Here is a 15,849-nt window from a genome sequence, read left to right as displayed (position 1 = left end):
TCACCATTTTTGCTGCCATCATAATCATCTAAAGACACTGAGGTATATGATTTTGTACTAAATATGAGTCATATTTTGGGAAATGATAATCCTTCCCTACACAAGTATATATGCAATGAAACATTCTGAATTGTGCATCAAAGTAAAAACCATTCTAATATAGTATCATTCATGTTGTAATTTTAAATTTCTCTATAAACAAAATTAGACTCTAAAATACCATTTATTGAGTTCTAGCCATGTATGTTGTGCTTTGCATGCATTTTGTCTTAACTTCACAACTATGAAAATAGAGAATACCATTTACACATTATCAGTAGAAAACTGAGCATTATCAAATTTAACAAACTAGCTACATTAACTGTAAATACTAGATTTAGAATCAGATCCTACTTCTAATTACAAAATCTATGTTTTTATAACTAAAAATATTTTATCTAAATTTTAATAGCATTCATAAATTTTTGTTTCCTTCCCCTCCTTCACATGTCACAGTTTCCAATAAATAAATCTTTCCAACAAAAGGATTAAAAAAAATTTTCACTGACCTTAAAGTAAAAAGTCACCAGCCATTTCAGTCTACTTATGCCTCTGATCCAATGGAAAATAGTTTATTAAACCAGCTAAGAAGATTGATCCCAATGATCAAGGTGTACTTGGACTGCTGTTACAAAACAGGGTAGGAAAAATCATGATGTTTGAAAGCCAAGTGATTCTCTGTGGTGCCTTACAGTATTTGCATATCAAGTAGTAAAAGTATGAAAATTGCATAACATAGGAAAAATTAAAATTTCTTTCACTCTACCAAGTAAAGAATCACCATCATTGGAGATCCTGGATGAAGATGAAAGAAGTATGCAATTAATAGTGGGAAAAAAAAAAAAGACAGCCACAAATATTCCAGTAGTTTACCATCAGTAAAATTATGATCGTAGAAACTAAGAATAGGAATGGGAGAAAATATTTGCAAATGAAACCGACAAAGGCTTGATCTCCAGAATATATAAGCAGCTCATATGACTCAATAAGAAAAAAATAAACAACCCAATCCAAAAATGGGCAGAAGACCTACACAAGCAATTCTCCAAGGAAGACATACAAATGATCAAAAGGCACATGAAAAAATGCTCAATATCACTAATTATCAGAGAAATGCAAATTAAAACTACAATGAGGTATCACCTCACACCAGTCAGAATGGCCATTATTCAAATATCCACAAATGGCAGATGCTGGAGAGGCTGTGGAGAAAGGGGAAACCTCCTATACTGCTGGTGGGAATGCAGTTTCGTGCAGCCACTGTGGAAAACAGTGTGGAGATTCCTCAAAGGACTAGGAATAGACTTACCATATGACCCAGGAATCCCACTCCTGGGCTTATTCCAGAAGGAACTCTACTTCAGGATGACACCTGCACCTCAATGTTCATAGCATTTTTTACAATAGCCAAAACATGGAAACAGCCTAAATGTCCATCAACAGGTGACAGGATAAAGAAGATGTGGTATATTTATACAATGGAGTACTACTCAGCCATAAAAACTGACAACATAACGCCACTTGCAACAACACTGATGCTCCTGGAGAGTGTCATTCTAAGTGAAGTAAGCCAGAAAGAGAAAGAAAAATACCATATGAGATCACTCATATGTGGAATCTAAAAAACAAAAACAAAAACAAACAAACAAACAAAAACAAAGCATAAATACAGGACAGAAATAGACCCATGGACAGAGAATACAGACTTGTGGTTACCAGGGGGGTAGAGGGTGGGAAGGGATAGACTGGGATTTCAAAATTGTAGAATAGATAAATAAGATTATACTGTATAGCACAGGGAAATATACACAAAATGTTATGGTAGCTCACAGAGAAAAAAATGTGACAATGAATATGTATATGTTCATGTATAACTGAAAAATTGTGCTAAACACTGGAATTTGACACAACATTGTAGAATGATTATAAATCAATAAAAAATGTTTAAAAAAGAAACTAAGAATATTTCCTTCCTCAAGTGTTTGTTATTAAAATTGTGTAATTATCATATTTGTTGATAGATTTAAAAATTCTTTTTTCTTTTACTTTTCCTTATCAAGGAGATATTGGTGATTAACTTTACAATTTATTCTCTAGGTTATGGAATATGCATGTGGGATTACAACTAAATTAGGAGAGATGCCAGTACCACACTGAGATGGCTATAGCAACCCATGAGAATGTTTTTTGGTTGAAAATTAAACATTTTTGTTAATATACTGAAATAATGGGGTCATTGATACCTCTCTCTTCCAGTGTTGATGTTCTTGTTATTATTTGCTTGGTTGTTCATTTAGTGACTTGGCTAAACTAACTCTGAACTCTGTGAAGTTTATTTCCCCTGCAGTATGTAGTCTCTGATGGCCCTATACAGATTTTTTTCCTTGATTTTAATCTTCCAGTCTGGCTACCCCTGAGACATCACAAGCCACTTATTGGTCAATGGTTTTGCTTATATCTCCCTAGCCAGTTAGAATTTTATCCTTTATTACTAGATGTGCATGCATGTGGCTTGGAGGCTGCTCTCATAATTCAAGGAGTTTACATTTTTGCCCCACATTTAGTCAGAGACTAATAGCTGGATGCTCCTTCTCCAATCATTTTTGGGAGGTGCACAGACAGGTGTTTTCACATTGTCTTCCAGACTATGAGAAATTTGTGTGATTTTACTTTAAGTTTGGCTTCCTAGGCGTTGTTCTTGGTTCTGTATAGCTTATTTTTCAGAGACTATTTAATTAGTGACTGCACTTCAGCTTCTTGAGTCAATGAGGCTTCCACTCTTTATAAACAGATCTGCATGTGGCTTAGAGAATCTCTTCAATTCTGTCCCATGCTTTTGTCTGATTTCTCCTAAGTGGGTGCAGCCAGTGTATGCCATCACTTCCCTTATCCCCAGGGTTGGCTGTGATCCCAGTAGAATTTTTCTTGTTTGTCTCTGCTTTGCTTCTCTATCTTAAACTTCTTCTTGCTGTGCATTTGTTTTGTTGATACCAGTATCACAGTGCTATGAGTGCCTTGTTTATAGCTCTCTACAAGAGTACCATTATTTTTGACATTGCCTCTATACACAAAATGCTCCAAGCTCTGTTCTGAATAAAGGCAGGCCACTCAGGTGGAACTGATGAGTTCTTCATACTCACGGTATGCCAGTTCTTCTGGGTGGAACCTGTGTGCCACTGCACAGGAGCTGGGGACAAGGACAGCAGCCACATCTCTTGAAATTATCTCCCTGCTCTATGAATGGGCATTAGGGGTAGAAGCAGCAAGCCTAGTCATCTCAGCTTGCCCCTTCTGGCATGAACTCCACTCTTCAAGTAAGCTGGAGGACAGAGGTACTGAGGGGAGCCCTAGTATTCTCAACTTGCTGTGTCTGGAGTAGAATTTTTAAATTATTAAAATTTAACATGAGAACCATCCTCTTGACAAAATTGTAAGTGTGCCCTAGAGTACTATAATATATATATATATGTAACTGAATAATATATATATAACTGAAATTATATCCCCATTGAAAAGCAACCCCTCATTTCCTCCCACACCCAGTCCCTGGCAACCACCATCCTACTTTTTGCATCCATAAGTTTGACTGCTTTAAATTTCTCATATAAGTGTAATCTCTGCCCTGTAAGTAGGAGTTGCGTGGGGAAAAATAGCTTCCATCCTCTCCTTGGTGTCTATCCGGAATAGAGCTTTTTACCCTCCCAGGGTGAATCCTGAAACCACAACCCTAGACTGGAAGCTCTGAGGAACGCGAGTCCCTATCTTCTTGACCACAACTTTATGAAGCAGATGACTGAGAATAGAGCAGAGTAGGCTTCCATAAGTGCTGGTGGGGAAGGGCGAGGAGAATTGGTGGTGGGGCTTAAATGCCAGACTCACTCATCTTAACAATATTTAGTAGATTATCTTAAATCATGTTTCTCTATTTTCTGTATGCCCTAGGTCAATTTTCAGAGGGCCCAATTACTGTTCTTCATGAGTTTCTCTAGTTAAATGTTTCTTTTGTTGGAGAGAGGGTCCACCAGTCTCCACAGTCTTCCATTCCAAAAGTCCCTACTTCATTCGATTCTGATGCAGAAAATCTACAGACAATATTTTTGGACCTCACCACTCCATACATACTGTCATCAATCATGCACACTCTGTTACCAGATCCTCACAGTGCTACTTGATAATTTAATCAAAACCTCTTCTCTATTACTCTCCATGTAATAGACTTTCATCATTTCTTACCTAGATTATTAAACTAATACTTTACAGTGCTATTACTTTTACCTTGTGAAACTCAGTTCTCTTGATATTCTGTTTTACCATTTCAACAGCTCCCCATTAACTATAGAATATATTCCATATTGCTTTGATTGATACTGAAGACCTTTCAAAGTTCTTATTCTAATCTAACTTATGTCCTCATCAAAAACTCTCCCCTTCCCTTTACCAATCTATCATATATTTCAAACATATTAGCTATTTTCTGCTCATTTAATAGTCAGAATGTTCTATGTTTCCATATCTTCCTGTATATAATTTTCTCTGCCTAGATTTTTCTTCTTGCTTCTCTTAGCAGCAACGTCGTATCTATCATTAAAGGCACAGTTGCCTCTTTTGGGAAATTTGGCCTCTTCTATGAGAAATTTGCAAGCTATGTAAAACAAAGTTTGCATTTACTGCATACCTGTACCAACACATTTAGCACTGGATTATTTGGGGTCAATTTCTAATAATAAGATTCCTTGAGGACAGGTTCCTGACATACAGTATGAGCCCTGGAAAGGTTTGAGCTTTGTTGAATTCAATATCTATTTCAAGAATTCATTTTAGCCACTTGAGAACTTGTTGTAAATAAAGAGTTTATTTCTTGGAGCAATACCTACACTTTAAGAACTTATGCTGCCAGAAAACAAATTTGAAGTTAGAACAGATAAATTTTGTCCCACAATATTTCCCTTGTAGAAAGTCAAAGGACAGTATATTCCACACTAAAGAGCTGAAGGATATTAGAGAAAGGAAGAAAATTTATTCAATAAATCAACCAAAAATAAGAGATTAAAGTACAGGTAGAAGTGTATACTAAACACAATCTCTGTAGCAAGGAATATGCAGCAAAGTGAATATAAACTGAGAGTACTAAACATCTGAGGAGAGGGAAGACATATATCAGGAAGCACAGAATTTTACCCTGGCCAGTGACTTAGGGTGCATATTTAATCAAGAAATAATGCTATTAATCTGAGTAGTACAGAACCTGGAGGAATATTGGGTCGGAATTCATAGTTGAACCAAAAGAGAAGACTGAATTAAAAAATCATTTTAAAAGTTATTTAAACCCATTGTCTCAAGGAGAGTAAACACATCTTAAGCTGTCAGAAATCAATTAATCAGGTATGAAAAAAAGTGAGAACACCTATTTATGTGTCTTTTAATTTTAGAAGATAAATAACCTTTACTAATATTTACTCCACAGGTTATTTTAAGGTATTCTAAATTATTCTGTATGTTACCTGGTCATGCTACATAGGGCATTAAAAGCTTCTGAAGAAAATTTGAGTTAACCAAAGACAAAGGGGTTGAAAGCACATCTCTTTACAGTCATTTGCTTTGAACAAATCATTAGTCAATAAATAATTATCACTCTAATAATAGCTTAGGTATGCCAAAGTAAGGGGGAGGGGTTGCTTAAAGATTATATTATCTTATTTTAGCTGAATTCATCCCCCACAACTTCATTAGGGGCTTTAAAAATATTTCTGAAAGTAAACCTTGGATTGAAGATCATTCTAATTTTCAAAACTCATGTAAACTAGTATAAAATGGCAGAACTGACAATGGTACCCATAATATAAACTCTTTATCAGTTAAATCACAAAGTAAAAGAACAATGAACTATCAGAACCAACAATAAACTGGCTAAAAAATTCTACGTTATTAAGAAACATTATTTTACAATATGGAATTACTTCCATAATTATTAACAATGAACTTGAACATCTACACCATATCTTGATATATTAGCTAGTGATTAGAATTAGTAAAGTATTAAAAATAAACATAAAATATGAAATAAATCTCTGTCATTTTCTTGGCAATATTAAGTCACATGATAACCAATGGAAGGCTCTAAATTTTCATCTAAATGTAGTAAAAAGTGTTTTTGAATTTTCTTACTAATAGCAAAAGGACAAAAGACACATTCAACTGAGAAAATAATTGTGTCTTCTGCCAGTCTGTAAAAATGGCTAACATGAATGATATGACAATAAATAAAATGCATTCTTTATCAGCAAACACTATCAAAAAGTACACAGAAACCACTTCTAATGACCTGTAATCAAGTGATGGAGTAAGTTACATGTTATGAGAAAGAGTTTTGCCTTATATAAAAGCATGGATTAATTTTAACATTTGTATATAAATAATTCTCATAAATCGTAATAAGTATCATAATAAAAGCAAAGTCTATGACAAAAATCTCCTCTAAGCCATGAGTTAAGTAGTGAATCTGACTGGAATTAAATAAGGACTTGTAGGTAAGTGGCAGACATATCAACCAATTTGAATGTTACTCATGACATCTTTTGTTGGCAAGTTATTGAAACAGATATTGAAGCCTGTGACGCAAAGTACACCAGGATCAATATAATTAACCTTGTAAAAGTAACACCTTGTAAAACAAGTTTATTCCAATATTTTATAATAAAACCATTTTGCCATATAAATATTCTCTGAAACTCTCATGTAAGGTACCTAAATCAAAGAAATAATTGTATTTTAGTGAACATAAAACAGTCAGTTGTAACATTAATGTATATCAAATTATAAATAATTTAATATGATTTATTCTAACTTTATCTTTAACAATTTCTACTTCCAATACATTAGTGTGTACACAGTATGTGCTTTAGGAATAAATTACAACATGCATAGATCATTTTTTATATTAGGAATGTTATGCACAGAAAATTTTGGAGATTACACATCTGAAAAATGACTGCAAAGTTGTGAAGAAAACAGCTGGGGAATAACATGAGGGAACGGAAAAGTCCATCAAATCAAAGATGCCTACACTTACTGTATCACAACCACCCAACCAACATTCTCATACCTTTTTAATCATTCCCATGCTCAAGGAGAGCAACAGCATATTACAGGATCTGAAATTAAGTGGGCACATCTCTGGTGGTCATGCTAGGGCAGCAGAGTCAGTGTTTTAACAACTCCCAGTGAAATTTGGATTCCCAGCGCTCTAACAAATCTCTCTCCAAAGTGGTTCACATCTTCATAAAAGAGGCAGAAAATTGTATCCTGAACCACATGAAGAGTATCACAGAGAATGAAAAGTACGTTTCTAATTTTGAATAGCTACTTGAACATGTTGTTTCTCATTCTGTGCCATTAGAGCAGGTAAGTGAAGATATCATAGAGAGTTATTCATTAGAAGGCTAGTATACTGAAGACAGTATTTAATTAATTCTGGGTTGTTTGTAAGGAAAAGTCTCTGACTTTTGAGACATGAAATCACATACTTATTTGACAATGAGCTATAACCAACAATTTCCATGAAAATTTAAAAGGTATATTCCCTCAAATTGATATTGCAGAATAAAATTGGGCAGTAGTCGGTAAGTGATTAGGAATGACGAACAAAATTAGAGAAAGTAAATCCTGAGCATCCTGATAACTCATAATATTATTGAAAATAATGGAAAAGCTAGAAACTTGCATTTTTTTTTATAGAATAGGGATACTTTTCTTTTAATCAAGTTTCAAGTATAGCTAGAATATGTAAATAAGTATATCATAATGGCAGTTGGAAAAGAAGCTAGCAAGGGAGAATTAATGATCAGAAATATTTAGAAAATCTCCATATAAATCTTACAATTAGACCATACACACAAATGAGATCTTAAATTGGGAGAAGTCCTTACAGGATGTTCATATTCAAGAGAATGAAGGAAAATGTGAAAAGTTCAGGAAACTCATTATGAGTATTTGAAATAGTAAGAAAAATATCAAAAAAAACTAATAAAAGCAGAGAAGAGCACATTTCCAAATACATAAGTAAATCAGAATATAAATTCAAATAGAGGACTTTAATAAAGTTTAAAACTAGATTGTGTTGGATTTTAGCATGTCATTGATTATCTCTTGGTGAAATAAATCTGAGTACAAGCAGCTGGATAGTACTAGAAACTTAAAAAACACATATTTAAACACACTAAATTAATATATTAAAGATAATTTTAGCTTCAGAATAAAAGTTAAGATGTATAATGCTGTGCAACTATAAGCTATGCACAATCTCATTTTAAATCATTTTCACCACTACATAAAAAAAACTTGTGCCCATTTGCACTCAGTCGCCAGCTGAAGAGACAACTAATATACTTTCTGTTTTTACAGACTTGAGTTTCCTAGACATTTCATATAAACAAAATTATACAGCATGTGGTCCTTTGTGTCAGGCTTCTTTTACTTAGCTTTTTTTTTTTTTTTGGTTCCATCTATATTTTAGCGTAAGTATGTATAATTTTAGAGAAACATGAAATTCATCAAGATTAAAATTATGTTTATTCTATTAAAATGCCTATAATGAAAAAGGAAGAGAATATTTACTTGAATCGATTATGCTTATATTAAGTACTATATGTACTATACACACATGGGCAAGATCAGAAATATATGTATACAACAGTTTACTAACCAGGTAATGGCTAATTCCTTTCCTAATAGGCATTTATATAGAAAAGTCTCGGGATTATATTAGACTTACATAAACGACTCAGATTCGACACATGCCCTCTCAGTGCTCATTCTGTGCCTAGCAAGGAGCTTATACCTGCACCATCTCACCTAATATTCATGACATAGCCTGGGGTGGTTCTGCCTCTAAGACTTGGGAAGATTTGATTAATTATGTAGATCTTGACTTTTCATTTACTAAATAGGATGTGAAGAATAAATGATTACAAAATTCCACCCTAGTTCTAATATATTATTATTCTATCTTCAAAATCCTCCAAAGCCCATCATAAATTGACTAAAGGTAATTATAGTGAAATGTGCAATTGATTATTCAAGAGGAAGAAAACTTTCTTCACTAATAGGATTGTCTATACTATAATTTATTCCTTTTCATTTCTCTTGCCTTTGTACTCTCATAATATAAGAACAGGTATATTAAGTGCAGAATCAAGTAACTATTTTGAGAAAGCATGCTTAGAAAGGAAGAAGAGGAATAAGAGAACAAATGCTGGAAAAACCAACAACATAAATGAACACTAGCATTCCTTCTAAAATAAAATAAAAGGCTAAAATAAACCTTTTAAATCAAGTTCTGCTTAACTTAATCAAATTCATATTCAAGATTTTCTGTTTTTAATTATATCATGGATCATAAAATTCCATAACAAAGGCATTGGTTCCCAAATTAAAGCTGCCATACTCATTGTATGACCTATCAAGCCTTGTCCTTTCTCTAAAGTGCATGTAATTATTTCAATTACTGTCACCAAAGTCTCACTGACAACCTTCCTGCTCACTCACATGATAATCATGTAAGATACCCCTTCACAGAAGGCGTGGTGTGGAGCTATCCTCTGTGTGCTCCTCCAGGTCCACAGTCCACTTTTCAGGATCCATTCTACACTCCTGGAGGTTGACCTACAGGAACTACATCATTTCATTTTTATTTTCCCTAATTGGTAGGTATTATCCATTTCTTAAAAATATCTAAGGTAGGACAGTAATTGAGGGAATTAAGGTTGAGTAATGGTGATGATATACCATGCTTCCTAGTCACTGCTCTTCATTCTTTTCTTCTTATAAATCCTCACACATTCCTTAAGCCTTGTCCTTTTAGTTTACTGATCATAAGAATTCTTTTTACTTTAAATGTTTTGAAGATAAGGACAACAAAGCTTGAAGCTATATCTCGAAAGTGACACTTGGAAGTGGTTTCCATTCTTTAAAAATTCTTACCACATTTTTCATATCTCATGGGCTAAACTAAATATTTTCTTGCTTTTATTGTTTGATAATTAATCTCTCCAGATGGTAAACTCCCTAAACGGAATTTATTCATTTGTATAAGGAAAAAAAATGCAGTTACTTACATAGAGGGATTCCAACATAATTGTTGAATCATATCTGCTGTGTTCCATTTGAATGGAACATACAAATTTAATTGATACTTAAAAACTTTACCATAAATACATGTTCTTTTACTTTTGGAGGCAATATGATATATTGCTATAAGTCCACATGTTGGTGTCAGACTGACTGGAATTGAATACCAATTTTGTTCCTTGTTAGCTGTGTAATATTGGATGAGTCATTCACTACACCTATGCTATGGTTTCTTTATATGCGAAATTAAAGTAATTATAAAACTTCATAGCATTGCTATGAGCATTAAGTGTGTTAATGTATATGAAACTCTTAACACACTGCTTAGCACACAGGAATCATGTGATTGTTACTGATTATTTTTGACTCCTCTAGATCCTACAAATGGTGTTTAAAAAGTTCAATAAAGAGAATCTAGTCTGATACTTCACAATCAAAGCAAAATCTTTACATTAGAACTGAATCATTTCACTGTTTACTGCTAAATTACCTCATATGTACATCTACACACAGTACACAACTCCTTACTGTGAACATTGATAATGCAAGGATTTGAGAAAACAGCCTCAAGAAGGTGAGATTTAAGAATACATGCTCTCATATCACCAACTATTATTCATCAAATAGAAATCAGAAGACATCAATACTAATTGTGGCTTTTAAAAAAAAAATCTCTTCCATATATATAGAAAACTTCTAGAACCTTTCTGAGTGGAGGAAATGCACCTGAGTAATGGATCTGTGGTGACTGAGTTTATTCTACTAGGGTTTTCTGCACCATGGGAACTTCAGATCGTCTTCTTTGTGACATTCTCCTTGATCTACGGGGCTACCGTGTTGGGAAACATCCTCATTATGGTCACAGTGGCATGCAGTTCCTCCCTTCACTCTCCCATGTACTTCCTCCTTGGAAACCTCTCTTTTTTGGACCTGTGTCTCTCCACGGTCACCACACCCAAGATGATCAGAGACTTGCTCGCTGAACACAAGACCATCTCCACATGGGGCTGCACGGCCCAGATGTTCTTCATGCACTTCTTTGGAGGTGCTGAGATGACTCTTTTGATAGCCATGGCTTTTGACAGGTATGTAGCCATATGTAAACCCCTGCACTACAGGACAATCATGAGCCACAGGGTGCTGGGAGGGTTTGTTGTGCTTTCATGGACAACTGGCTTTACACACACCATGAGTCAGATGGTATTAACAGTGAACTTGCCTTTCTGTGGCCCCCACATCATTGACAACATATTTTGTGACCTTCCCCTTGTGATTAAGCTTGCCTGTGTGGAAACGTATACTTTGGAATTATTTGTCATTGCAGACAGTGGACTGCTCTCACTTATCTGTTTCCTCCTCCTGCTTGTCTCCTACACCGTCATCCTGGTCACTGTGCAACAAAGATCATTTGGAGGGCTCTCCAAGGCTCTGTCCACGCTGTCTGCCCACATCACTGTGGTCACTCTATTCTTTGGGCCGTGCATCTTTATCTATGCTTGGCCATTCAGCAGTTTTGCAGGTAATAAAATCCTTGCTGTATTTTACACTGTTATCACACCCTTACTGAATCCTATTATTTACACCCTGAGAAATCAGAAAATACAAAAGGCCATGAGAAAATTACAGTGTCAACAAGTTAGCTCTGCGCAGAACTTCTAGAATTTAGGACTATATAATTAATACTCTTTCAAATACTGTGCTAACAGAATATATCTTATATATATATATATATATATATATATATATATATATATATATATATATGGTTTCACTATTTTATGTTAGAATCATAACCAGTGCAGAAAATAATAATAAAATATTGTAAAAAAATAAAATAAAAAATAAAGTATTGTAAATTCAGTTAATGCTGTTATAATACAGAATGATAATTAGTAATCTGCAGCAAAATAAACATGTAAAATCATTGGATTCTTTACAATAGTCAACATACTAGTGAAGAAATAAATATGAAATATGTGATGAGTACTATTAGAGATGATTCTAATAGATACAGATTGCTAATGACAGTCATAAACTTATATTACTGTAAATGAGGTACTCTGAACAAATAGTGATTGAAAAAATGTTAACAACAATGGGAAATATATAATTCTAACCTCTTGAGACAAAACATAAAAATAATAAATTTCATAGTATAGTGAATATAAGATGCCAGTGTGAATATAAGATACCAAAGGGAAAATAGTCAATGGAAGGACAATTTTAATAGAACTACAAAGAGCAGGCTTGAAACCACATGCTCTGAAAAATGTCTTGTGTGTGCAGTTGACTTGCAAGCCTCAATAAGTAAAACAGAAGCACACTTTTTGATTTTTTGTAATATACCATAATTTAAGCATATTTGCCATAATGATCATATTCATTTCTATCTTTACATAGTAAACAAAAAAAATCTCAGTCTCACAACATATTAAAGGAATCCTAACCAGTGATAAGATAAAAGTATACATTCAGTGCTGGATGGAATTAAAAGTCATTTGATAAAACACTGTGTAAGACTTTTATGTCTGTCAGCACACTCCAGATCTTCAGCCCCTCAGGTTACAAAACATATAAAATTGCAAATCATTTAAAATAACTTTTAAAATCTATTAAAGATGTTAGAAGAAAATTTAAAAATCACACCTGAGGCCCAGTTTGAACCTTGAACTCTAGGAAAATAAACCAGCATTGAACCACTGTCTACTCTGAGGACACCTACAAAATACCATTCCCTAGAGAGCCTGCTAATAGAACTTGGAATTTCGGAGCGCACTGTGGACTGGGCTTTAGACCTGAACAAGGATGGAGACTGACTGAGGCCATGCCAAGGGCTCACATTCTGAAAAAAGAAAAACTTAGAAGAAATCCTACCCAGCAGAAGCAGAAAGTAAGCAAAAAATGTCTCTCCAAACTGATTCTTAGTGGAGATAAAATAAATGCTTCCTAACAAGGGTTTCACTCATCATCACACTCTTTGTATGCCCTAATACATCAAAGTGAGAATTTTCTTTTAACTTGCAACTTAAGGGTGGTATCCTTAGGCATTTGGCAGAAGTAAACACAAGTATTCCTGAAAAACAATTGTAGCTTGAAAAGAGGTGTTAAAAAATAAAATTCAACTGAGTAAATGTGAAGCTTTAATTAGCTTTACTAAACAATGCACGTCAGGCAGCATCTCATCTGGCAGAAAGATACTACAAAGTGTTACACAACACGGAAGTTTTAGAGTAAGGAGAGTGGGATCAGGAAAGAAAATCATATGCAAGTGAAAAACAAAAGTTCAACTGGAGGAAAGTAAAAGTTCAGGTCTCAGCTTAGGTATTTTCCATTGGTGGAGCTTGTTGCTGGGCAAGAAGTATTCATTCCTCCTGCTGGAGTGGTAAAGTAATTTCTCTTCCTGTTTGAGAGAACAACATGCATCCTTTCACACTGGGGTTAGTATCCGATGACAACTGGGGTAGCTGACAATGGATGAATGGTGGGGCATAAGAGCTCTGTTTACAGGTCTTTCCAACTCCAATTTTAATTGAGGTTTTCTTTTCTTAATTTTCAGACAGGGTACACTGAACACTCACAGAAAGGTTTTAAAAGTGAAAATCCACAACCTAAAAACACAAAAAACCCTAGCATAAGTGAGAGTCAGGAGAAAGGGGAAAGACAATGCACAGAATGGTAGAAGATGATTATAAATCAGGTATCTGATTAGGGACCTTTATCCAGTATACAAGAACTTTTACAATTTTGAAATAAAAAGACAACTGGATTAAAAATAGACAGAGGATATAAGTCAGTCTCCATAAAAGATATACAAATGGTCAGTAAACACACAAAAAGATCCTGAACATCATTAGACAAGAGGGAAACACAAATCAAATTCATAATAAGAAACAATGTGACACCCACTAGGTTGGCTATAATCAAAAAGACAAACAGTAAGAAAGGTCAACTAGGATGTGGAGCAGTTGGAACCCTCATAGTTTGCTGGTAGAATGTAAAATGGTGCAACCATGTTGAAGAGAATTTTGGTAGTTTCTCAAAGTGCTAAACATACAGATAACATATGACCTAGCAATTTCACTACAATATCTATGCAACACACACAAAAAGTGAAAACATATTCACACAGCAAATTGTACACAAACGATTACAGCAGCTTTAGTCAAAATGATAAAAGAGTTGAAACATCCCCAAATGTTCATCATCAAATGAACAGATAAAACAAAATATGCTATATCCATACAATAGAACATTACTTGGCAATTAGCAATCCCAGCTCTCAGTTTCTCCCTGGGGAGCAAAAGAGTTGCTCCATGCAACCAGCTCCTCAGTTTCACCGAGGCCTCCCAAAGAACTAGAATCTATCTCACCAACCACTTCTGAGAAGTGAGATCCCTGAGAAGTCTGTAATTATATAAAAGATAATAAAATTAAAAAGCAAAAATAAAACAAAAGACTTGGCATTTCCAAAGATTTCTCATCTCTCCTCTACCCTCTCCTCTTTCTCTTTCCGTTCCCCTCTCCTCCTTTTTCTGTATCTGCAAATATGCCTTCATGGTGCATCTCCATGTACATGGTTTCTGTGTCTCTACATCTTTTCTCCTATTTTTTCCATTATGTCTTTTCATTGTTTCCCCTCTGTTCTCTCTTTTCCAATTACCTCATTTTTCTATCTATCTTTCTGGGAATTTATACTACAGATAAACTTCTACATTAGCAAAATGATTCAAAGGTATTTATCTGCAGCACAGATTATAATAGGAAAAAAACTGCAAAAAAACATTATTTTCACCTCTTTCCCTCTTTCTTCCACTTTTTAACATCTCCTACTGCATTTCTGGATGAACTGGACATAAATTTGAATAAAAGTATACTTAATCATATATTGTATTTGTTTTGTAAAAGTTAAGTTTGTTATTTCAATTTTAATATGACTCAGATTCATTTCACTTTTCTTTTTAATGTATAACAAAAACTAAGATAAACTGATTTTTATATGACTGAATATTTTTTCTTCTACAACATTACTTAACTGAAAAATGAAAAGGACTTCATTTTGCTATAGCAGAACACAGGAACTACACATTCAAAGACGTGAATAACTATAAATACCAAGATCACAATAGAGTAATTTCTTTTACTTGAGAGGGTATATCCCTAGAGGAACTATTCTACAAGACACCATGAGTTTCTCTTATTTAAGGACAATTATTCCTGAAAAAACTTTTGAGCATAACATACTTTCTCTCTACTTAACATTTCTGCATAAAAATATGCAGATAGGAACATACTTACCATTGACTTAGTCTCATTACTTAATTTCTTATTGAACATCAATGTCTTCTTATCACTTATATGAATTATATAATAAGATCTAAAACAACCTCCCCAGGCTTATTACTTTCATTATGCTTAATAAGCCTATGTGCCATTTCATTATCACTCTCTCTGATGGAATGCCAAATTCAAAATCCTAACAAGATCCAGTGTGGCCTTAGCTGGCACATGTTTTGAATATTTAATCCTCAAAATATTCTTGTCTTTTCTTTTTTCTAATTCTGGTTGACATTCTAATAATTCCCATTGGAAGTATTCTGCAGGCTTCAGGTAGCTATAAAATCCCAAACCATATCCCCTACTGCATCACAAACTGTAGAGTAGATTTTAGAATCTTTGTTGTTTCAC

At 34.1% G+C, this 15,849-nt stretch overlaps 1 protein-coding gene and 1 long non-coding RNA gene across 3 annotated transcripts in view; one reads left to right on the top strand and one right to left on the bottom strand.

Annotated features, from left to right (window-relative positions):
* Positions 1-15,849, bottom strand: part of LOC140696851 (uncharacterized) — a 513,284-nt gene that overhangs the window by 292,707 nt on the left and 204,728 nt on the right. The window lies entirely within an intron of this gene.
* LOC102535224 (olfactory receptor 4L1-like) lies at positions 10,885-11,823 on the top strand. Its single transcript, XM_006218110.3, has one exon. It carries the CDS (start codon positions 10,885-10,887, stop codon positions 11,821-11,823), a length of 939 nt encoding a protein of 312 aa, XP_006218172.2.

The sequence above is a fragment of the Vicugna pacos genome, chromosome 6, assembly GCF_048564905.1.
Source record: "Vicugna pacos chromosome 6, VicPac4, whole genome shotgun sequence".
Taxonomy (NCBI): domain Eukaryota; kingdom Metazoa; phylum Chordata; class Mammalia; order Artiodactyla; family Camelidae; genus Vicugna; species Vicugna pacos.
This window is presented reverse-complemented; position numbering and strand designations above follow the sequence as displayed.